Below are 23,885 nucleotides of genomic sequence, written 5' to 3'. Positions count from 1 at the left end.
GCCACAGCACCAATTGTGGTTTTCTGATGGTTAATTGGAGATAAGAGTCTCACGGACTTTAGTGTCTGGCCTGACTGTGAGCCATGATTCTCAGATCTCAGCCTCCTGAGTAGTTAGGCTTGAGCCACTAGTGCCCCATGAAACTACTGAATTTAAAATGTGAATTATAGGACAATATGGGTTTAAACATGTGTTAGACATCATTGAAGATCAATTAGATCATTTAGAAGATAATCAGGAAGAAATAACTAATAGAGAGCTCTAAAACAAGATGCCAGAGACAATAAGTGAGATGTTAAGATATTGAAGTAGAAGGAATAAATTAAATGTACTTGAAGTAAGAAGAGAAAGAGAATGAGATAACATTTGAAGAAATAAGGGATATTGGAAGTTTCTCTGTAATGAAAATTAATCTGAAAATCAAAGGCAAAGAGGAGAAATGAGCTACAAGGCCATCAGTGGATAAACAGTTTTAAGACTTGTGGTACAGTCATACGATGGACTATTACCTAGCCTTTAAAAAGAAGGAAATTGCTGGGTGTCCGCACTACACAGGAGGCTGAGATCTGAGGCTAGCACTTTGAAGTCAGCCGAGGAACGAAAGTCCATGAGACTCTGCCTTGAATGAAAAAGCTAAGGGAGGGATGGGGATTTAGCTCAGTGGAAGAGCACTTGCCTTGCAAGTACAAGGCCCTGAGTTCAGTCCTCAGCTCTTGGCTGCGGCGGTGGTGGTGGGGGGGAGCTAAGGGACAAAAGTGCAGGTCCTGAGTTCAAACCCCAAGCCCCAGTACTGGCAGAACAAAAAAGCAATCCTCCATGTATGACCACATGAATGACCCTGAAGGATATTATGAGAAGTCAATTAGCCAGTTGTAGGAAGGCAAATGCTATAGGATTCACACATAAGACACCTGAAATAGTCAGACAAAAAAAAAGGGAGAAGGGCCAGGAGTTTGGCCTAGTGGTAAAGTGCTTGCCTAGCATGCACGAAGAAAGACCCAGGTTCAATTCCTTGGTACCACATACATAGAAGAAACCAGAAGTGGTGCTTTGGTAGTATTCTAGCCTTGAGAAAGCCCAAGGACAGTGCGCAGGCCCTGAGTTCAAACCCCAGGACTGGCAAAAATAAAGCAAAACAAAACAAAAAACTGGAGAGTAGAACGACAGCTATCAAGGGCTGGCTGAGGTAAAGTAAGGGGATACCATTTGATAGGCATAAAGTCTCAATGAGTAAGTTCTACAGATCCACCCAACACCGCTTTCCCAATAGTTAATATGGGAATTGTGCTCTTACGTTTTATTAAGGGGGGGGGACTCATATTAAATGTCTTACTGCAATAAAAATTTATATTATGCATTACTCCTCAACTCATTTGAAGTTTCTGCTCTCCAGAAGATTCTGTGGAAATGGGAAGGGAAGATTCTACCCTCAAAGAGATGACTGTCTGATGGGAAAGGTACATGTGGCACTTTCACACCACTGCAAGGTGGACGCATCGTTTAAGTAGCAGGAAAGTGACAGGTGCTGCTGTTGGTGCTGCATTTCACATTTTGTCATTTGAGCCCATCTTGCTACGTCCCTTCCCAGCTTCCCATTGACACCCTTTGCGTGCGTGTTCTGGCTTTATGCCTAAGGACATTTAAAAATAGTTTAGTGCTGAGCGTAAGCTAAATATATTCCCAGAATTCCTATGCTAATCAATTATTTATCCCTTACAAATGCTAAGATCAAAAATTAGAAAAAATTCTATTTCAGCTTGACAGGAGGTCTTGGGAGATTAACAGAAAGAAAAACTTTCAAGTCTAAAGTGAGCAAAATGGGTAAAAATGAGCCTCCCCAATTCTATTATGTGTTAGATCAACATGGCAAAGTTTATTCTTTTGCCACCAGTAGTTAAAAGCAAATGTATAATTTGTATCAGGAATTTATAATTTACACAGAATGTTTTGTCTTCTCCTCCTCCTCTTCTGTTTTTTTGTTTGTTTGTTTTTGGTCAGTCGTAGGCCTTGAACTCTGGGCCTGGACACTGTTCCCTGAGCTCTTCCCCTCAAGGCTTGCCCGCTGCCACTTGAGCCACTTCTGATTTTCTGGTGGTTAATTGGCGACAAGAGTCTCAGATCTCAGCCTTCTGAGTAGCTAGGATTTCAGGCCTGAGTGACTGTTGTCTTTTGTTTTTGTTGTTGTTGTTTTTTTCTGGGCCAGTCCCTTGAACTGAGGGCCTGGGTCCTATCCTGGGGCTTTCTCTGCTCAAGGATGCCACTCTATCACTTGAGCCACAGCTCTACTTGCAACTTTTTGGTAGATATTTGGAGATGAGAGTTTTGTAAGTGTTCCTGCTCCGGCTGGCTTCAAATTCCAGTCCTCTGACTTCAGCCTCCTGGGAGGCTAGGATTACAGTCAGGAGCCACTGCTGCTGGCCACTTCACGTTTTGTTTTCCTGAAATATCTTGTGCCCATCATTTTTCATATCCACATATAGATCTACAATTTACTATGAGAGTTAGTTACATACTAATTGGTTCTATACATACACAGTAATTTATTAAGCCAATCCACTATTTATAAATTTTCTCCTCCTCTTACTTACTAGGCAGATGTTCTACCATACACACCCTTTTCCCCTTCTTTTCTTCCCTCCCTCCTTCCCTCCCTCCCTCCCTCCCTCTCTTCCTTCCTTCTTTGAAATACAGTCTCCTTAACTTTGCTCAAGCCTATTTCCACCTCCCTGGTGACTGGAATTTAAAGCACGACCACCATGACCAGCCATTTGTATTTGTATTTTATTTATTTACTTATTTAGCCAGTCCTGGGCTTAGACTCAGGACCTGAGCACTGTCCTTGGGTTTTTCTCAAGGCAAGAGCTCTACCACTTGAGCCTCAGCACCACTTCTGGCTTTTTTCTATGTATGTGGTACCTAGGAATCGAACCTGGGTCTTCATGCATGCTAGGCAAGCACTCTACCACTAGGCCAAACTCCCAGCCCTGTATTTTATTTATTTACTTACCTATTTATTTACTTATTTCTGTTACAAAGGTCTAGGGCACATGATGGTACATGGTTATGCAGATGTGTCCAAGAATTGCTGATGGATGGATTTTAGAAATGGAGGAGGCCAGGGTATTGATTGTACTCTTTAAACTTCATATAAATAAAGATCTGACAGCAGAGAATCTGTCTGGTGGGTCATCTCTTATTTCTCTTCATTATCACAAACTAATGCTTCATTTCCCACAAATATATGCTGCCTGTGACAATTCTATGAAAGAAGGAACTTACTCATTTTTGGAGACTTATCTTCTACCCTTTAGCTCTATTCTCTTAAATTATCTACCCACATGGTTTTAGGGGTCCCCCCCTCTCAAATTTTTACTATTCTTAAGTCTAGGACATATCTGAATAGGCCCATGTTTCCTCTAAGATAATGTGGTTATTTTCCACTGCCTCCTTCATTCCTTCTAAGTGAAGTTTTTTTTTTTTTTTTTTTTTCTGCCAGTCCTGGGCTTGAGCTCAGGGCCTGAGCACTGTCCTTGGACTTTCTCGAGGCTAGAGCTCTACCACTTGAGCATCAGCACCACTTCTGGCTTTTTTCTATGTATGTGGTACCGAGGAATCGAACCCGGGTCTTCATGCATGCTAGGCAAGCACTTTAACCACTAGGCCAAACTCCCGGCCCCTTCTAAGTGAAGTTTTATGTAGCTGTTTCTCTCAACATCCTTTGGAAAATTTTTAATTTCTAACAGAGCATGTAAAGCAATCTATGGTCCTTCTTCCAATGAGAATGAGACCACCATCAGTAAAGAGGGTTCAATCTTTCTCTGTTTGCATCCACTGGAAAACATTCTTCCCTGTGCCCAGGCAATCTGTCTCCTGGCCCTAAGCAGACACCTCCACACCCCCATCTCTGCATGCCCCAGAGTGGCCCAGGACTCCTCCTCTAAGATGTGTGCTCTAGTCAATGTGACGGAAAATACTTGTTCACTTCTCTGGTAAAACATGTGTAGCTCAGAAATGGGTACTTGAAAAGATTGGGTTGGCCTTGAGGAGAGACATAGATGAATAGAGGGGAGAAGTGGGGCAAACACAGTCAAAACGTCAATGCATGTCCTACAAAACTAAAGAAGGGAGAGAGGTTGGGAGGGAAGTAGGAAAATGTTCAAAGGGGTGACATTGACCAAAATGCACTCTATTCATAAACTGTTCTGTTGAATGGTAACTCCTTTGTACATTTACTTAAAAGATCATTAAAACAAAACAAAATGTGTACTATTTTTTTTACCTTGGTTCTTGCGTTCCCTCAAAAGAATTCAAACAAGATGCAACAAGTAGTAAAAGTAATACTTTTTGGGGGTTTTTTGGTCAATTGGTACTGATTGGTCCTGGAGCTTGAGCTCAGGATCTGGGTCTGTCCTTGAGCTTTTTTTGCTTAAGAATACAGTTCTGGCACTTTGAGCCGCAGCTCTACTTCTACCTTTTGCTGTGTATGTGATACTGAGGAATCCAACCCCGGACTTCATGCATGCGAGACAGACACTCTATCACTAGGCCAAACTCCTGACCTCTTTCTGTTCTTCTTTATAACCTGAAAGAACAGAAATGTGCATTTTCTTATTTCTCTTTCCTTTTTCCTTGAAAGCTGATGAACTCCAGATACACCTTCCACTTTGCTTTTTCCTTTCATGTGGAACCCTGGGAAGCACTTTGTGCATGTGCATAGAGAGTTCCCTCATTCTCTGTCACAGTGCTCCACAGTGCACTCCACACTGAGGCAAAGCTATCATCACTCTCTCCTCTGTAGGGCCATTCAGGATATCATGAATATTTTGCAATAACAAACAATGCTGCAATGTGCTTTCTACAGTGTTTGAAGTATGAAGGTCTGGTATACGATATTGTCTCATATGTAGACATGAGAGAATTTGTATATGTATTATTCTACACATATACATATATTTATATATTATACACAATATACACATGTATGTATAGATCATATAAATGGATATATGATCTATACATGCACATATATTGCATGATACATATAATGTATACATAATATAAAAATGTACATACATACAATCTGACATATATTACAGTATTATAAATTACCATGGACATATGCCATATATTTATAAAGATTATGAAGTATAAATTATATATGTATGTAAGGGATTCGCAGTTTGATGACAGCGCTATCAGGAAGGTTCCCTAGTGATAGAGTGCTCACCTAGCATGCCAGAGCCCTAGGTTCCATTCCTCTGTACCACATACTCAGAAAAAGCCGGAAATGGCGCTGTGCCTCAAGTGGCAGTGCACTCCGCCTTGAGCAAAAGGTGTCCAAGGACAGTGCTCAGGCCCTGAGTTCAAGCCCCAGGACTGGAAAAAAAAAAAAAGGAATGTCCCTAGACTTTTATCTGCAATTAACCACCAAAAAGCAGGAAATGAAGCTGTGGCTTAAAAGCTACTATTTCCCGGGCCCTGAGTTTAAGCCCTTAGTAAAGGCTTGATAAACCTACTAGCTGGATATATTTTTGAAGTCCTTTTAAATTCAGTATTTTCTTTTCTTCCTTTTTCTCTGGAGTTAATCATGAATGACACATATAGTTGGTCAGAGGTTTTCCACGGAAGAGGACTACGTGATTGATTCCACTGATTGACAGGATCGTCCTGGCAGGTGTAGGAATCCTGGGGTCAGGGACGCTCCCACCTCGGCCGCCCCAATTACTGAAGCAATCGCCTTGTTTTCTTTCTTTATTGTTTTCCAGACGTGGGGACTGATCCCAGGGCCTGAGCACTGTCCTGGGGCTTTCTCAAGGCTAGAGCTCTCCCACTTGAGCCTCAGCACCACTTCCAGCGCTTTCCTATGTATGTGGTACCGGGCATCGAGCCCGGGTCTTCGTGCATGCTAGGCAAGCGCTCCACCCCTAGGCCAAACTCCCGGCCCCGATCGCCTCGTTTTCTGCGAACAACGCTCTCCGCAGTAAAAGCATCTTAACAATTTTAAAACATCAAGTGCGTGTTGCTAACTTTACCCATAAAAACGCGTCCAGATTTACGACAGAGAAAAATCCTAAAGCGCTAGCGGCCTCCCAGTCTCCATGGAGACGGAAGCGAGCGAGGCTCGGGAGGAGCGGGTGGGGAGGAGAGTGACGTCATCGGGAGGCGGCCCACGTGCCCTACTGCGCATGCCCCCGGCTCGGCAGCCAGGCCGGCTCCGTGCGCACGCGCAAGCCTCGGTTTGGTGCTCGGCGCGCCTGACTGGCTGCGTCTCCCGCCGCGTTGGTAAATGGCGTCAGTGGCGGCAAAGTTGAGCCTCTCGCGCTCCAGGCTTTCGTGGGGATGTGTAGTGACTTCCACAGGGCTGAGTCTGGGACCGAGGTGAGAGACTCCGGTGGGAGCGAGGGCGTCGAGGGCGAGGCCGCCGCGGCCGCCTCGGGGTGTCGGACAGCCGGGCGGCCCGGGGCGCTGCGGCGCGTCTAGCGCTGCCCGGGGACCCGACCGGGACGCGGCCACACCTCCCGTCAGGCCGGGGCCCGCGGGCGCCCGGCGGGGCTCCGCGTGGGGTTCCGCAGGGGGTTCGGCCTGGGGTTCGGCTCGGGGCGCCGCGTGGGGTTCCGCGGGGGGTTCCGCCGGGGTTCCGCGCGGGACTCCGCGTGGGGTTCGGCTCGGGGCGCCGCGGGGGGTTCCGCGTGGGGTTCCGCCGGGGTTCGGCGTGGGGTTCCGCGGGGGGTTCGGCGTGGGGTTCCGCCGGGGTTCCGCGTGGGGTTCGGCGCGGGGCGCCGCGTGGGGTTCCGCGTGGGGTTCCGCGCGGATCACCGCCTGGGCGCCCAGCGAGGCCCGCGGGGAGCCCACCTGCCACCTCCACGCCTGCCAGTGAGGAGCCGCTGTGAGAAGTGCCCGTGGCGCCCCCGAGACTCGAGTCACGCCCCGGGTGTCCGCGCTCCTCCACGGGCGACATCCTTACCTACGCACAGACGGACGCGCGAGGCACACCTCGCCGCTTCTCCTCCTGCCTGCCCTCTAATTTCGGCTGAGGAAGCAGCCCTTGCTGGGCGTTCCTTCCTTCAGTGACGCTTCTTTTCTTTTCTTTTTGTGGGTCGTGGGACTTGAACTCTGGGCCTGAACGAGGTCCCTGAGCGCCTCAGCTCAAGGCGCCGCAGCCCCACCTCCCGCTTTCTGGTGGTGAATTAGAGATAAGAGCCCCGGCTGGCTTCGCACCACATCCTCAGCTCTCAGCCTCCTGAGAAGCTGGGATTACTTCAGTGACCTTTCTAGAACAATAGCCCACTGTAGGCAGTGTGTCTTTAGTGGTTGAATCTCAAGCTTGTTTCCTCCTTCCCCTGCTTTTCTCCAGGCCTGGGGCTAGAACTGGGCACTGTCCTTGAGCTTTCTCAGGGCTGGCGTTCTAACACTTGAGCCACAGCACCACTTCCGCCTTTTTTCTATGGACTCAAAACCCGGGGCTTTGTGCGGGCTCAGCAGGCACTCTATCACTAGGCCATGCTTCCCTCTCCCCACCTTTTTTCCCTTGAATCATGTTTCATTGAGAAAACGAAAAGTTTTGTGAATGAACTACCAGAATTCTTCCTGTTAACTGTGATTTTTATCTTCATTATTTGTTAGAAAGCACACTACGTAATTTGTTTTTAATTTTTTTTAATTGGTTGGATGGCTCCAGAAGAGTATCTGCCTTAGTGAATTTGTCCTAGGAGTGCGTGTGAAAATGTGTATTACACTACTACAAGTGACATGACTTATATTAGTCTGTTTTGGATCTTCTGTATCTTTGCTGATTTTATCTAGTACTTCTATCACTTGCTAAGAAGTGGGTGTTAAGAGTTTCAACTGTTACTTGTGGATTTGACTGTTTTTTTTTTTCTGTCATTACTATTAGTGTGTGAGTGTGTTCCTGTCCTAGGACTTGAACTCGGCCTGGGCACTGTCCCTTAGCTGTTTTGTTCATGGCTAGCTCTTTTGGTGATTAATTGGATATTAGAGTCTCATGGATTTTCCTGCCTGGACTAGCTTTCAACTGTGATCCTCAATTATCAGTCTCCTGAGTAGCTAGGATTACAGCCCTGGCAGGAAAGTCAGATGTGAATTGGTTGAATCAGGTAGAAGGGAACAATGTCCATAAAAGTATAATACTCACTTGAATACCATACAGGAAGGACCTTGGAGAGTTGTAAAGTGTTTTGAGCCATAATAGTACACAGTTGGAGTAACTGTGAGTTAATTGTTTTGTTGAATTTGAAAACATGCTTTTACAAATGGGATTGTATTAGTTACATAGCGTGGGATTTCATTGTTACCTTTCTACATTCCACTCTATCAATTTCACCTCCTCTACTACACTCTGTCCCCCAGTAGCATCCCCAACAGGTTTTTGTGTTCTGCTTTCCTTCCTAGATAAAATGGGATAAATTTAAACAAATAACTATATAATAGATGTCTTAAGTATTGGGAGAAATTTAACTACAAAGTAAATTAAAGTGGATAGTTTTCAATTAGCAATTTGGCTTTACATTTTAAAACTGACTTCCTTTAAGTACACAAACATTTTATGCCAACGATTTTTGATACATTTGCAAAAAGTGAAATGCCTTTTTTTTTTTTTTAAACTGGTCTTGGGCCTTGAACCTTGGGCCTAAGCACTGTCCCTAAGCCCCTTTTGCTCAAGGCTGGCACTCTACCACTTGAGCTACAGCTTTTTCTGTGATTAATTGGAGGTGAGAGTCTCACAAATTTTCCTTTGAACTGCAGTCCTCAGATTTCAGCCTCCTGAGTAGCTAGGATTATAGACATGAGCCACCAGCACCCCGCAAAAAATGAAATATCTTAAGAGTAGTTGAACACAGTATTTCTTTTCTTTTTTTTTTTTTTTTTTTGCCAGTCTTGGGCTTGAGCTCAAGGCCTGAGCATTGTCCTTGTACTTCTCAAGGCCAGAGCTCTACCACTTGAGCCTCAGCACCACTTCCGGCTTTTTTCTATGTATGTGGTACCAAGGAATCAAACCTGGGTTTTCATGCATGCTAGATAAGCATTCTATCACTAGCCCAAACTCCTGGCCCGAACACAGTATTTCTTTAAAGTTAAAATTTTCCATTTTATGTTTTCCTTCAAAGCTTCAAAATTTCAAAGTTCTACATATATGATTTTGGAAAGTTAGATAAATGTATAATTTTTAGTTAATAAGTTTTCTTTTTTCTTTTGCAAGCTTCTTGTCCGCCTTGAAGGTAGAAGTTCCTTGAAAGAAATAGAACCAAATCTGTTTGCTGATGAAGATTCACCTGTGCATGGTAAAAATACAACTTTAAAAAATATTTAGTATAAAAATTGAACAGTGAACCTGTGGAGAGGTAAAGTAGGAGAGGTAAAGGGAGGGAGTGTGATAGAGAGGGTGAATTTGATTGGGATATATTTATGGAAATGTCACAATGAAACCTTCAATATACAATTAATATACACTAATTTTTTTTAACCCCAGTCCTGGGACTTGAACTTAGGGCCTAGGTACTGTCCTTGGGCTTTCTTAAAGCTAACACTCTACCACTTGAGCCACAATACCCCTTCTGGCTTTTGTTTTTGTGTATCTGCTACCAAGGAATTGAGCCCATGGTTTCATGCTAGGCAAGCACTCTCCCACTAAACCATGTTCCTGGCCCTACAATGATTTTTTTTTTTGGGGTGGTGTGGGGCTTGAACTCTGGGCCTGGGCACTGTCTCCAAGTTCTTCAGCTTAAGGCTAGTGCTCTACCACTTTGAGCCACAGCGCCACTTCTGGTTATCTGGAGGTTAAATAGAGATAAGAGTCTCATGTACTTCAGTACCCAGACTGGCTTTTAACTACAATCCTCAGATTTCAGCCTCCTGAGTAGCTAGGATTACAGGCTATTACAGGCATAAGCCACCATGCCCAACATAAGTTAAGTTTTTTTGAAGTACTGGATGGAGATTGAACTCTTATCTTTACTTGCTAAGCAAAAATTCTGCACTTGAGGCACACTCTAGTTCAACAAACTTAAGTTTTATAAAGGAAGTTTTTCCATATGTATTTGTTCCCACATTCATACTCTTGGCAAGGTTCAATATACAATATTACTCTACAATTCAAAATGGAGAAGCATGGTTTAAGTGGATCATAGCAAACAGGAAACCACACACACACACGCGCACACATGCACACACACAAATGCAAGGAACATAAAGCAGAAAACTTAAACCTTCCTTACATGTGTCAGGTGAAATGAAGTTTCACTTACATGTAATTAGTATTTAGAGTATGCATTGGCCTCACTCTCCCCCCCAACAGAGTATTTATGGAAGTTTATATAGTTTATCTGTCATTCTTACAAGATTATGGAGATTTAGGAAAGTCCTTAGGTACTTGTTCTACTAGTAATTAACTATAGTTATAGTTAACTATAGATATCTACTTGTTAACACCTCTACCTAGAAAAAACTTGCAAAAAAAAATTAGTGGACTTAAGTTATTTTTGTTTCTTTTAATGTAGTAGCTTTAGAGAAATACATTTTGCTCATTTAAGTGTACTAGTCTTGTTTTGGACAGTGAAACAGTTGTGTAGCTGTTCTCACAATTGGAGAAACAGATGGCTTACTTTTTTTGTTGTTGTTCCTTATTGGGTTTGAACTTGGGGCCTGTGCACTGTCATTGAGCCATTGAGCTGTTTTTTTCTTTTTTTTTTTTCCTCTCAAGACTAATGTTTTACCATTTTGGGCCCTTTTTTTTTTTTTTTTCGTTTCACCATTTCTGGAGACTGAACTCAGGGCCTGAGCACTATCCTTAGGCTTTCCTCAAGGCTAGTGCTCTACCACTTGAGCCTCAGCACTACTTCTGGCTTTTCTGTGAATTTGGTACTGAGGAATCGAACCTGGGTCTTCATGCATGCTAGGCAAGCACTCTACCACTAGGCCAAACTCCTGGCCCCTCAAGCCTATTATTGAGCTGTGTCTTTTGTGTGTTGTAGGCACAAGACTTGGATTAGAACAAATGCATGAGGTTGCAATATTTAGTCCATTCTTTTGGTTATCTTTTGACTGTGTTGATGATTAATAACAACAGTTAATAATTTTGGCGAAGCCTGGTTTATATATTTTACCTTTTATTGCTCATGTTTTGGTATTGTACTTAAGAAGTCATTGTCTAATCCAAGGTTAATATTAACTTGTGATGGCACTTCCTAGTAATCCTAATGTTTGGGAGGCTGAGGTAAGAGAATCATGAGTTCAAGACCAGTTTAGACTATATAGTTAAGACATTGTCTCAGAAAACACAGGAAGGAGTATATTATTATTATGTCTTATTGATCAATGCATGTTCTTTGTCATTTCAGAGCCATTAAGATGGCTACTCAGCGTAGCACAAAGGCAAGGCCCTAAAGTACCACCAAAATACAAAAAAAACTCCAAAACCCAGAAAGTGTTAGTCATGATATAAGCCAGCATGTAAAGAAATTTAAAGTATTGTGTACATTTAGTGGGATTGAAAAATGGTCTATTGTAAAATGATGCAGTTGTTTTAGAAAACAGAGATCCCTCAAAAATTTAAAAAGGGAACTACTCTATGACCCAGTATCTTGAAGCATTGTCACTGTTCACAGTAGTCAAGGGGCAGAGCTGGGCACTCATGGCTCACATCTGTGGTCCTAGCTAGGCTGAGAAGTCAGAATCACAGTTCAGCACTAGCCCAGGCAGAGAACTTTATAAGATTTCATCTCCAATTAACCCACAAAAAACTGGAAGAGAAGCTGTGGTTTAAGAGGCAAAGCAGAAAAACGCCTTCATCTCCCACGGTAACTTTTCTCTTAAAAGTAGGTTTGGAGCGGCGGTAGCTCATGCCTGTAATCCTGGCTGCTCAGAAGTCAGAAGTCTGCGGATCACTGTTCAAAATCAGCCCAGGCACTAAAAAGTCCGTGACTTTTTTTCCCCTAAAAAAAACCCCAAAACAAAAAACAATTTTTCTAGTTATTACCCTTAGATTATAATGGCCGGGGAGGTGGCTCATACCTGTAATCCTAGCTACTCAGGAGGTTGAGATCTGAGGATCAAGGCTCAAAGCCAGCCCCAGCAAAAAGGACCTTACTGCCTTATCTTCAATTAACCTCCAGAAAAAGAAAACTGGAAGTGGGGCTTGGCTCAAGGGTAGAGCGGTAGCCTTGAGCTGCAGAGCTCAGGGACAGCATCCAGGCTGAGTTCAAGCCCCATGACCTACAAAAAAAAAAACCCCAGAGGGGCCGGGAGTTTGGCCTAGTGGTTAAAGTGCTTGCCTAGCATGCTTGAAGACCTGGGTTCGATTCCTCGGTACCACATACATAGAAAAAAAGTCAGAAGTGGTGCTGAGGCTCAAGTGGTAGAGCTCTAGCCTTGAGAAAGTCCAAGGACAGTGCTCAGGCCCTGAGCTCAAGCCCAGGACTGGCAAAAAAAAAAAAAAAAAAAAAAAAACCCAGAAACATCTTAATTCCTCTTAACAGTCCAGTTTGGATGAATAATTTAATCTCAATTATAGAAGCTTTACTACTTTGTAGGTTTGTTCTTTTCTCTTCTTTGTGCTGGTACTAATTATATATTTATGCATTGTGTGCCTACCGTATTGGCACATGGTATTGTTATTAATGTTCATGTTATTATTAAACTGAAGTAATTAGAATTTTTCCTATAGTTCTGAAACCAAATACATGAAAAAGTGTTACAAATGTAAAATGCATCTCTAATATTGTATTGCACTATATGTGAACATCTATTAATGTAAATTTTGCAAGGATGATATTAATATGTTAAAATAGGCATTAGTAGCACAACTTCTACATTAGAATATTATTATAGAAACTGAAAACCATCACCCTGTTTAGTCAGTAGCAAAAATGTTTACCTAAAACAGTATTGGCTCTGTACTGGCTTACACATGTAATCCTAGCTGTCAGGAAGCTGAGATCCGAAGATTATGAGATGCTCATCTTTAATTAACTGCCCCCTAAAAAGCCAGAAACGGAGCTGTGGCTCAAGTGGTAGGTAGAGTACCAGCCTTGAGCAACAAAACTCGGGGACAGTGCCCAGTCCCTGAGTTCAAGCCCTGGCACAAACAAACAAAAACTGTGATAGATTGTTGTAGATGCTATAAGTGTTAACATTGTAAAGCTACGTAAAGGAATACCTCTAAGGCATAAGAGCGAATATAGGCCTAGGATTCTAGTCTAGTGTACTCATACACACCTGTAACTCACTTCTGTCTTTGGTGTATTATTTCTGTAACATAGCGCAAGCAGATCGAGATTCAGGACCACCCCCAAGTTGGCAAGATCCTATCTAAGAAATAAACTGCAATGCTGGGCGGGTGGCTCGCGCCTGTAACCCTAGCTACTCAGGAGGCTGAGATCTGAGGATCAAGGTTCAAAGCCAGCCTGGGCACTAAAGAACCTGAGATTCATCTCCAATTAACCTCTAGAAATTGGGAAGAGGGGCTTGTCTCAAGGGTGGGGCAGTGGCCTTGAGCTGAAGAGCTCAGGGACAGTGCCCAGGACAGGTCAAGCCCCAAACCCACAAAACAAACAAATAAACCCATTACATACAAAAGGGCCACAGACATAACTCAAGTAATAAAATACTTGTATAACAAGAGGAGATCCTGTGTTCAATCCCCATTCTGCAGGAAAAAAAGACAGGGATTAAAAGGATTATTAGTAACATTAGTTACCAGAAATTGTTTTAGGGGTGCTTGACTTTAATCAAGAGATAATAAGGGGTTTTATGAGTCTAATATTATAGTAAACCCGTTTTTGATGCTTTTTGGATAGTAGTTATTAGTGCCATGTACTAAGCACACTTCATCAGTCTTATAATGACTAACTGAAAATTCAACATATTTGTTATATAGCTAGTAGGATGGTACCAAGATGATGTATTTTTTGGCATTTCCTTCTTTTCCTTATTTTGAATGATCTTTAGATTCGTGACTTTTTTCTACAATCTGTTACCCTGACTCTTTACAGCATCTATTTGTAAGAGGAACTGTCAGGGCCAAACCATCCAGATTTTCTGAGTTAGTTTAATTTTTTTCTAGTGCCAAACTGTAGAACTTTAAAAAAAAATTCATTACAAGTTGTCATATTCCATACTTTGGCTGGACAGGAGTGCTATTTTTTGTAACAGCTCACAGAAACATATGAGATAGTGACTTCAGATAGAGTTAAAAGGACCATGTCCCCTCTATAGAAAATAATGTTTGAACACAATTTTTTATCTTAATGAATAAGCATGAATGTTTATAAAATCAGAATTCATTTTTTAGTTCATTAGCATATTTGTAGGGAATTTAGATCAAGGATCTTAATGATAATATTCATATGTAACTTTCAAGTATGCAAATTTCATTCCCTGGTGATGAAGGGGAAGTGTTACCTATGAATTAATCTCTCAATGAAAGACTTAACCTCAGAGAAATTCCATGGCCTCACTTTCAGTCATGCCATACTAAATCTCAACGGAATCCATAAACTGACCTCAGGTATCTAATGTTAATATACAGGTTTAGAAAGCTTTGCTGAGCCACACTGGTAAGTACTTTCAAGTATATGATTTTGCTGGGCACTGGTAGCATACGCCTGTAATCTTAGCTACTCAGAAATCTGAGATCTAAGGATTGGGGTTCAAAGCCAGCCTGGGCATGAAAGCCCATGAGTCTCTTATCTCCAGTTAACCACCAAAAAACCAGAAATGGCACTGTGGCTCAAAGTGGTAGAGCACTAGCCTTGAGCTGAAGAACTCATGGACAGTACTGAGGCCCAGAGTTCAGGCCCTATGACTGACAAAAAAAAAAAAAAGGTATATAGTCTTTTCCCCCATTTTTTCCTGGCAGATATTGTGTGTAGTAAGGAGTTTCATTATGACATTTATTAGTCTTGAGTTATGCTGAAATATGTTTATAATCACTACCCCTCTCCAAGAAAATACTTGGAAAAGTTAGAAAGTACTGTAGAGTGCTAGCATATGAATATTCCTGGGTTTAAACCCCATCATTACAAATAAATCTTAAAAAAAAAAAAAAAAAAAAGGAGAGAAGGGGCACTGGTGGCTCATGTCTACTTTGAGATCTGAGGATTGAAGTTTTGTGGGGGGTTTTTGGTCAGTCCTGGGGCTTGAACTCTGGGCTTGTGTGCTGTCCCTGAGCTCTTCAGTTCAAGACTACTACTCTACCATGTTGAACCACAGAGCCACTTCCAGTTTTCTGGTGGTTAATTAGAGATAAGTGTCTCATGGACTTCTGTGCTCGGACTGGCTTTGAACCATGATTCTCAGATCTCAGCTTCCTGAGTAGCTAAGATTACAGGTATGAGTTTCTGGCAGATGCCTAGCTAGGTAGGATTGAGGTTTTTTTTGTTTTTGTTTTTGTTTTTGGCCAATCCTGGGCTTGAACTCAAAGCCTGAGCACTGTCCTTGGACTTTCTCAAGGCTAGCACTCTACCACTTGAGCCTTAGCACCACTTCTGGCTTTTTGCTATGTATGTGGGGTACCGAGGAATCGAACCTGGGTCTTCGTGCATGCTAGGCAAGCACTCTACCACTAGGCCAAACTCCTGGCCCCAGGATTGAGGTTTGAAGCCAGCCTAGACAGATATATCCCAGAGACACTTACCTTCCAACTAACCAGAAAAAAAGCTAGATGTAGAGATGTAGCTCAAGTGGTAGAGTGAAAAAACTAAGATATGCCCCATGTTCAAGATCCTGTGTCAGAAGAGAGGGCACCAAATAAAGACAGAGAGAATGAAAGAGAAGAGGTATCCAAGTTAAGTTTAATTCTAAAATATTTACCTTCTAAATAGTTGCCTAGGGCTGGGAATGTGGCTTAGTAGTAGAGTGCTTGCCTAGCATGCATAAAACCCTGGGTTTGATACTAGTACCACATAAACAGAAAAGGCTAGAAGTGGCACTGTGGTTCAAGTGATAGAGCAAAAGAAACTCAGGAATAGTACCCAGCCCCAGGTGCAAGTCCTAGGACTGGCAGACCGACAGACAGACAGACAGACAGACAGATAGGTAGTTGCCTGAATTTTTACCCCCTGGAGTTCTTCCCTTTCCAATTTATTTTTTTTTTTTGGTCGGTTGTGGAACTTAAACTCTGGGCCTGGGCACTGGCCCTGAGCTGAATCTTCAGCTCAAGGCTACCATACCCTACCCCTGGGCTTGGGAGTTGTCCCTGAGCTCTTACAGCTCAAGGCTACCACCCAACCCTGGAGCAACAGTGCCACTTCCCATTTTCTGGTGGTTAATTGGAGATAAGAATCTCATAAGACTTTTTAGTGCCTAGGCTGGTTTTGAACTGCAGCCTCAAATGTCAGCCTCCTCAGTAGCTAGGATACAGGTGTGAGCCACCACACCCCCCTCCTAATTTTTTTTGCATTTCTTATTATCAATTACTATCTTCATTTGACCCTCTAAGCCTCATGAAGATTGTACTGAATTTTTGCACTTTTCTTTCTTTTTTGCCAGTCCTGGGGTTTGAACTCTAGGTCTGAGTGTGAGCACTGTCCTTGGGCTTTCTCAAGGTTAGTGCTCCAGCACTTGAGCCACAGTACCACTTCCGGCTTTTACTATGTATGTGGTACCAAGGAGTTGAACCTGGGTCTTCATGTATGCTAGGCAAGCACTCTACCACTAGGCCAAACTCCCTGCCCTGAATTTTTGTACTTTTTTGTGTGTGGGGGGGGGGGTCAGAGGCTTGAACTCAGCCTGGGAGCTGTCCCTGGGTTCTTCAGCTCAAGGGTGACGCCTTATCCCTGGGCCTGGGCATTGTCCCTTAGCTCTTTAGTTCAAAGCTACCATCCTACCCTTGAGCCAAAGGTAACCTGTTTTCTACAGGTTAATTGGAGATAAGATTCTCAGGTCATTTAGAGCTTAGGTTTTCATTCTTTAATTGTCTTCCAAAAGGATCTTCTGAAGAAAGTCAAGTAATAAATACATTTAGAAGATACTGTCTTTTGTGATATGGATCGAATATTCAAGTCTCAACCTTAAATAAGCAAACAGGAATCTGATCATGATGGCTCATGTCTGTAATCCTAACCACTAAGGAGCCTGAGATCTGAGGATCAGAGGTTCAAAGCCAGTCTGGGCACTAAAAATAGAGAGACTCTTGTCTCCAATTAACCAAGTAAGCTGGGCATGGTGGCTCACTTCTGTAATCCCAGCTACTCAGGAGGCTAAGATTTGAGGATTGCCCATTCAAAGCCACCCCAGGCACTAAAGTCCAAGAGAGTCTCGTATCTCCAGCGCCCAGGCTCAGAGTTCAACCCCAGGGCAAAAAAAAAAAAAAAAAAAAAAGGGCCAAACAGGAGCTAGGCACTGGTGGGTTATGCTTGTAATCCTAGCTATTCTGGAAGTTGAGATCTGAGGATTGTGGGTGGTTCAAAGCCAACCTAGGCAAGAATGTCCATGAAACTCATATCTCCAGTTAACTACCCCAAAAAGCTGGAAATGGAGCTGGGGTTCAAAATGGTAGCATACTAGCTTTGGCACAAAAACTCACACAGAGCACCTAGGCCCTGACACACACACACACACACACACACACACACACACACACACACACATACACATACATACATATACATATACACACATACACATATGCACGCACACTCACAGGAAATGTTGCCAAATAAACAGACCATTACCATATAGTATGATAACGTGGCTTCTGGGAGGATGAGTGTTTGGAGTTCACTTCTGCTGCAGAGTCAGAGTCCTCACAATAGCAGGAAGTGGTGCCTTTTCAGGTGTGAAGAGTTACCAGGTCAGCTGCTGCTGACAGCTTCTAGCTTTCCTTTACTGCCATTAATATTGGTGCTGTAATCTTACTCATTTGGTGTATTGTTTCTGTGACAAAGCAGTACAAGACTGCTAGTGATAGAGCTTGGCCAGGTGGATCACACCTGTAATCCTACTCAGGAGGCTGAGATCTGAGGATGTGGTTCAAAGCCAGCCCAGGCACTAAAATCCGTGACTCTTACCTAATTAACCACCAGAAAACGGGAAGTGAGGAAGTAGGGCTGCGGCTCCAGGGGTAGGGTGGTAGCCTTGAGCTGAAGAGCTCAGGGACAGCGAGTAGGCCCAGAGCTCAAGACCCACAACTAAAAGAAAAAAGATGGCTAGTAATGGAGGGGTACTACTTAGCTCCTAAGTACTGCAATATGGTTTCATATAATTTTGTTTTGGGGGGAGTTGGTTGGGCCTGGGCCTGAGCGTTGTCCTCAAGGTTAGCGTTCTACCACTAGAGCCACAGAGCCACTTCAGTTTTCTGGCGGTTATTTGGAGATAAGACTTAGGTGCCTGGGTTGGCTTTGAGCTATGATCCTCACAGCTCAGCCTCCTGAGTAGCTAGGATTACATGTTTGAACTCAACACTGGCGCCTGGCTTGTATTTTTTTTTTTTTTTGCCAGTCCTAGGGCTTGAACTCATGGCCTGACCACTGTCCTTGGGCTTTTGCAAGGCTAGCGCTCTGCCACTTGAGCCAGAGCACCATTTCCGGCTTTTTCTATGTATGTGATACTGAGGAATCAAACCCGGGTCTTCATGCATGCTAGGTAGGCACTCTACCACTAGGCCAAACTCCCGGCCCCCCAGCTTGTATTTTTTCAATTTTTATGGAAGATAGAATCTTATTGTGCTTCCCAAACTGGCCTCAAACTTCAAGGCCCAAGTGACTGTCATGTATCATCTTTTTGGGAAAGTTGTTACTGCATGTGCATACCACTGCACATGATGAGTTAATTTTAATAAGAATATTCAAGAGCAGTTGCTAATACGAAAATAGTTTTACTCCTTGAAACGGAATCTCTTTAAAATTATTATTATCATTATTATTTTTGTTGTTGCTGGTGGTGGTCATGAGTCTTGAACTCTGTGCCTGGGCACTGTCCCTGAGCCTCAAGGCTACTGCCCTACCCCTTGAGCCACAGCTGCACTTCTAGTTTTCTAGTGGTTAACTGGATGTTAATGCCCAGTCTGGCTTTGAACCTGGATCTTCAGGGCTGAGAAACTAGATTACAGATGTGAGACACTAGCACCTGACTAAAAAGTTCTTTGGACCTGAGTTTGGAATCACAAATTTTATGTAAGTTTATAGTGGAAATTGACTTTTTAAAAAATGAGTTGTGTGTCTAGTATTGAGAGACTCATGTATGCCTTAACGCATTCTAGGTATGCCCCTGCCACAAAGTCATATCCCAGCATTGTCTGCTGTATAAGTAACTGCACACTAACCAATTGCACAACTGGAGCATGCTCCAGCCTTGTCTGAAGTTTTACTTTTTTTTTTTTTTTTGTCAGTCCTGGGCTTAAGCTCAGGGCCTGAGCACTGTCGCTCTGCCACTTGAGTCACAATTCCACTTCTGGCTTTTTCTTTTTCTTTTTTTTTTTTTTTTTTTTTTTGTGGGGGGTCATGGGCCTTCAACTCTGGGCCTAGGCACTGTCCCTGAGCTCTTCAGCTCAAGGCTACTGCTCTTCTCCCTTGAGCTACAGTGTCATTTCCCATTTTCTAGTGATTAGTTGGAGATAAGAGTCTCAAGATCTTTAGTGACCGGGCTGGCTTTGAACCGCGATCCTCAGATTTCAGGCTCCTAAGTAGCCAATGTGAGTCACAGCACCTGGCTTATTTCTGGCTTTTTCTGTGTATGTGGTACCAGGGTATCGAATGCAGGGCTTAGTGCATGCTAGGCGAGCACTCTACCACTAGGCCACTCTCCCAGCCCCTCAAGATTTACTTTTCAGGTATGGTATAACTTGCTAGATTTTTGATAAAAATGTTAACCTATACATAATAATTGTATGTATTTGTAGGATACAAGGTGCTATTTCAGAATGTGTGCCTTATACAGTGATCATAGTAATTAGTATATCAGTCATCTCACACTTGTCATTTCTTTGTGGGAGGAACCTTCAAAGTCTTTTCTTGTAGCTACTTTGAAATATATATTATTGTCAACTATATAAACCCTACTGTGTAACAGAATACTTGAGGTTACCCCTGTTAAATTGTAACTGTATATCTTTATACTTTCACATTGTTTATGAATCCTTCAATGTCCCAATGGTTTGTTAATAATAGGAAATAAAGTATCTGAATTTTCAGATAGAATGTAATTCGATTGAGGCCTAAAAATCTGCTTTTAAACACAGTGTTTCCAAATCAGATGGTTCAGCTATATATTATCAATAATGATAGACAAACTAGGAAGAATTGGAGCATTAGTCTTTAGAATGCATTTTAAATGTTCTGGAAGCAGGACAATTTCCCAGGTGGTGTTTTGTTTAGCTTGTACTGTTCTTGAAGTTAATAAGACCTATACAGAAAGAAATTTAGAATCTTTAAAGTTCAAAGTAGTTGACTTTGGTTTATACTACTGGGGAAAGTAATGTATTGTGCAACTAGATATAGTTTCAAGAGCTACTCCTTTTCTGTGTGTAGTGTGTGTGTGTGTGTGTGTGTGTGTGTGTGTGTGTTTGGTGCTGGGGATAAAACCCAAGGCCTCCTGCATGGTACACAAGTGCTGCCCAACCAGCACTGCACAGCTATTCCAATTGAAAAGCATGACCTCCAGCAGTCTCGATATTTTTGAGATTTTTGAGTTGAGGGGTGCCATTGGCATGTGGGGTCTGCACTCCACGGAATTCTTACCATCTATACTGTGTGAAATGACAAGAATTGGGACACTCCAGAGGCCATTAGCCTGGGGAACCTGATTAGGGGTTGCTTTCCCCAGCCAGCGACAGAAGTCCAACTTAGGGAGAGGCTTGCTTTTCTCTTGGCATAATGTGGGGTAGGTTCCGAACAGTGGTGTGAGACTCCATGCTGTATCTAAGGCCTGGGCACATCTATCTGTCTGTCCTCAGGAGTGTCTTTCATCTTCACTGTTGGAGATGGCTGCTCCATCTCCACACAAGAAGTGATACCTGCATAGTGTCTAAAAGCACTTGAGGCCCCAGTAGACGTCAGCTTGCCTCCTGGCAGCTACAACTATTCGCCTGGCAATCCCTCTTTACAAGTGAGACTGAGAAAAATGGTTTTTAAGTGGATCTACTGCCTCCCTTCACAAACTGGGAGTTAATGGAATAGTTCCCTTACTCATTTATATTTGCTTGTCACATCCATTTGGGCAAATAGATTTGGATTCTGACATTTCTTTAAATGTTTCCTTAAGTCTTTTTGCACACTTTTCATTTCTGCATTTTGACTGACATTTTTAAACTTTACACAGGTGATATTCTTGAATTTCATGGTCCAGAAGGCACAGGAAAAACAGAAATGCTCTATCATTTAACCGCACGATGTATACTTCCAAGGTCAGAAGGTGGATTGGAAGTAGAAGTCTTATTTATTGATACAGATTACCATTTTGACATGCTTCGGCTCGTGACAGTTCTTGAGCATAGATTATCACAAAGTTCTGAAGAGATGATAAAGTGCTGCCTTGGAAGGCTGTTTTTGGTTTATTGCAGCAGCAGCACCCAGCTCCTGCTCACCCTCTGTTCACTAGAAGCCATGTTTTGTAGTCATCCTTCTCTCTGTCTTTTGATTGTGGATAGCCTGTCAGCGTTTTACTGGATAGACCGAGTCAATGGAGGAGAAAGTGTGAACTTGCAGGAGTCAACTCTGAAGAAATGCTCTTGGCTCCTAAAGAAACTTGTCAATGAGTATCACTTGGTCCTCTTTGCAACAACACAAAGTATTATGCAGAGAGCTGCAGCGTCAACTGAAGGGCCAGTGGCTGCCTGTAGACGGCCCTGCGGTGCCGACGTGGACTACAGACCCTATCTCTGTAAGGCTTGGCAGCACATGGTGAAGCACAGGATAGTCTTCTCGAGACATGAAGATGCTAACAGCACCAACCAGTTCTCCTTAGTTTCACATCATTTAACAAGTCATAGTTTAAGAAAACGCTGTTTTATTATCAAAGAAAGTGGGGTGGAATTTTGTTGAATGTCATCAAATATTTTATAAGGTATAATACAGGCCTTACATCTTTTACAAGCTAAAGTGATTTCATTCTAAAAGTTTTAAAGTCTGAGCAAAGTAACATAACAATGTTTCTCCACAGAATGGATTTCTTTCTTTCTTTTTTTATTGGCAGTACACACATAATGGATTTCTTAATCTAGAGTTAGTAAAACTACAGGCTGTTCCGTTCCTAATGTCAAAGTGATGTTAACACTTAAAGCTTTGACCCAAGCTTGTTTTAAAATTAATATATATTTTAGACTAAATAAAATGGACTTTTATATAAAACTTCGTGTCACATTTTTGGAATTCAGTTAAATATTTCTATAGAAAAGTTCAAATGTACTCCTAATCTCTTATGCATCCTCCCTTAAAAAAGTGTGTTTGTGGAAGTATGTCTGCAGAGCTAGGCAGTCCTTAGCCGCCAGTGGCAGAGTTTGCTGTATAAGTAGCCCAGCTTTCTCAGCCTTTAGTGAGAAGCACTGAAGTATTTCTTTCTATCCCCTCCTCCCCCGGACCCCCTGTTTGAGGGATTTGGAATCTGGGCCTGGGCACTGTCCCTGAGATCTTTAGCTCAAGACTACTACTGCCCTACCCCTTGAGCTATAGCACTACTTCCAGTTTTCTAGTGGTTAACTGGAGATAAGAATCTCAGGTCTTTAGTGACTGGGCTGACTTTGAACTGCTATCCTCAAATCTCAGCCTCCAGAGCAGCTAGGATTACAGGCATGAGCCACCATACCTGGGTTACTGAAAGATTTCTTAGAATGGTTGCTTACAGCATTAATATGTGTGTGTGTGTGTGTGTGTGTGTGTGTGTGTGTGTGTATTGTGTGGTGTGTTATCGGGGCTTGAAGTAAAGGCCTGGATACTGTCAGTTAGCTGTTTTGTTCAAGGTTGGTGTTCTACCATTTGAGCCACAGTTCCACTTCTGGCTTTTTGAAAGTTAGAGATAGGAATCTCAAGGACTGTCTTGTCCAAGCCTGTTTCAAACTGCGATCCTCAGAGTTTAGCTTCCTGAGTAGCTATGATTATGGGTATGAAACACCAGGTTCCAGTTACCATTTTTATTTTTGTATATTTTTATTATATCTAATACAAGTTACAAATAGTTTATGATATTTGTAAGTTAGGGGAATATGCTAATTTTACCCTCTAGTCAGGATGTCTGATACATAAATTCTAATGTTCTACTTTAGAGAATTGCTCCTTTCAGTTCATAAAAGAGGAAAATTCAGTCACCTTTTCTCTTAAGCTCCATAGTTGGTTGAAGTGTATCTGACAAATATTCATGGAAAACTTGACCTGTTGTAGCAGAATTCTAGGCTTGAATAGGAGTAGACTTTCCATTTTTCCTTTATATAGATGAAGTATTAATTTAACATATTATAAACTTATTCCTCAGAAGCATAGTTAAATAATGAACTTTACTGTTAAATTTTTAGTTGTATATTAATGTGCATAGACCAAAGACTTAGTTATCTTAGAAAGATTGGCCATCTGACCTGATGGAAGGATTTGAGAATACTGGTTAATAAAGATTATTCTTTTTTTTTTTTTGTCCTGGGGCTTAAACTCTGGGCCTGAGCACTGTCCCTGACCTCTTCAGCTCAAGGCTACCGGCCTACCCCTTGAGCCACATTGCCACTTGTGGTTTTCTGGTGGTGAATTGGAGATAAGAGTCTCATGGACTTTAATGCCTAGGCTGGCTTTGAACCGAGATACTCAGATCTCAGCCTCCTGAGTAGCTAGGATTATAGGCGTGAGCCACTAGCACCGCAGCTGGTTAATAAAAATTCTTTTAAACTAAAAGTTATACAAATGGGATTTTGTGGGTACAATAGAAATTTTAATATTTACAAAAAAAAGCTTAAA

The 23,885-nt window shown here is 42.5% G+C and overlaps 1 protein-coding gene across 1 annotated transcript; it reads left to right on the top strand.

The window, feature by feature from the left end:
* Positions 1-6,272: 6,272 nt before the first annotated feature.
* Xrcc2 (X-ray repair cross complementing 2) lies at positions 6,273-22,285 on the top strand. The gene is made up of 3 exons (XM_090332454.1): positions 6,273-6,378; positions 9,218-9,299; positions 21,271-22,285. The coding sequence occupies exons 1-3, from the start codon at positions 6,340-6,342 to the stop codon at positions 21,990-21,992; spliced, it is 843 nt and encodes a 280-aa protein (XP_090188580.1). The 5' UTR covers positions 6,273-6,339; the 3' UTR covers positions 21,993-22,285.
* The last annotated feature ends 1,600 nt before the right edge of the window (positions 22,286-23,885 follow it).

The sequence above is a fragment of the Megascapheus bottae genome, chromosome 5, assembly GCF_031878675.1.
Source record: "Megascapheus bottae isolate mThoBot1 chromosome 5, mThoBot2.hap1, whole genome shotgun sequence".
Taxonomy (NCBI): domain Eukaryota; kingdom Metazoa; phylum Chordata; class Mammalia; order Rodentia; family Geomyidae; genus Megascapheus; species Megascapheus bottae.
This window is presented reverse-complemented; position numbering and strand designations above follow the sequence as displayed.

Bases quoted from the DNA above. Each gene is read 5' to 3' on its own strand.
- Xrcc2 (XM_090332454.1), top strand. From the start codon at position 6,340: ATGTGTAGTGACTTCCACAGGGCTGAGTCTGGGACCGAG. The intron at 6,379-9,217 runs GTGAGAGACTCC...TTCTTTTGCAAG, and splicing joins GGGCTGAGTCTGGGACCGAG to CTTCTTGTCCGCCTTGAAGG. The intron at 9,300-21,270 runs GTAAAAATACAA...AACTTTACACAG, and splicing joins TGAAGATTCACCTGTGCATG to GTGATATTCTTGAATTTCAT.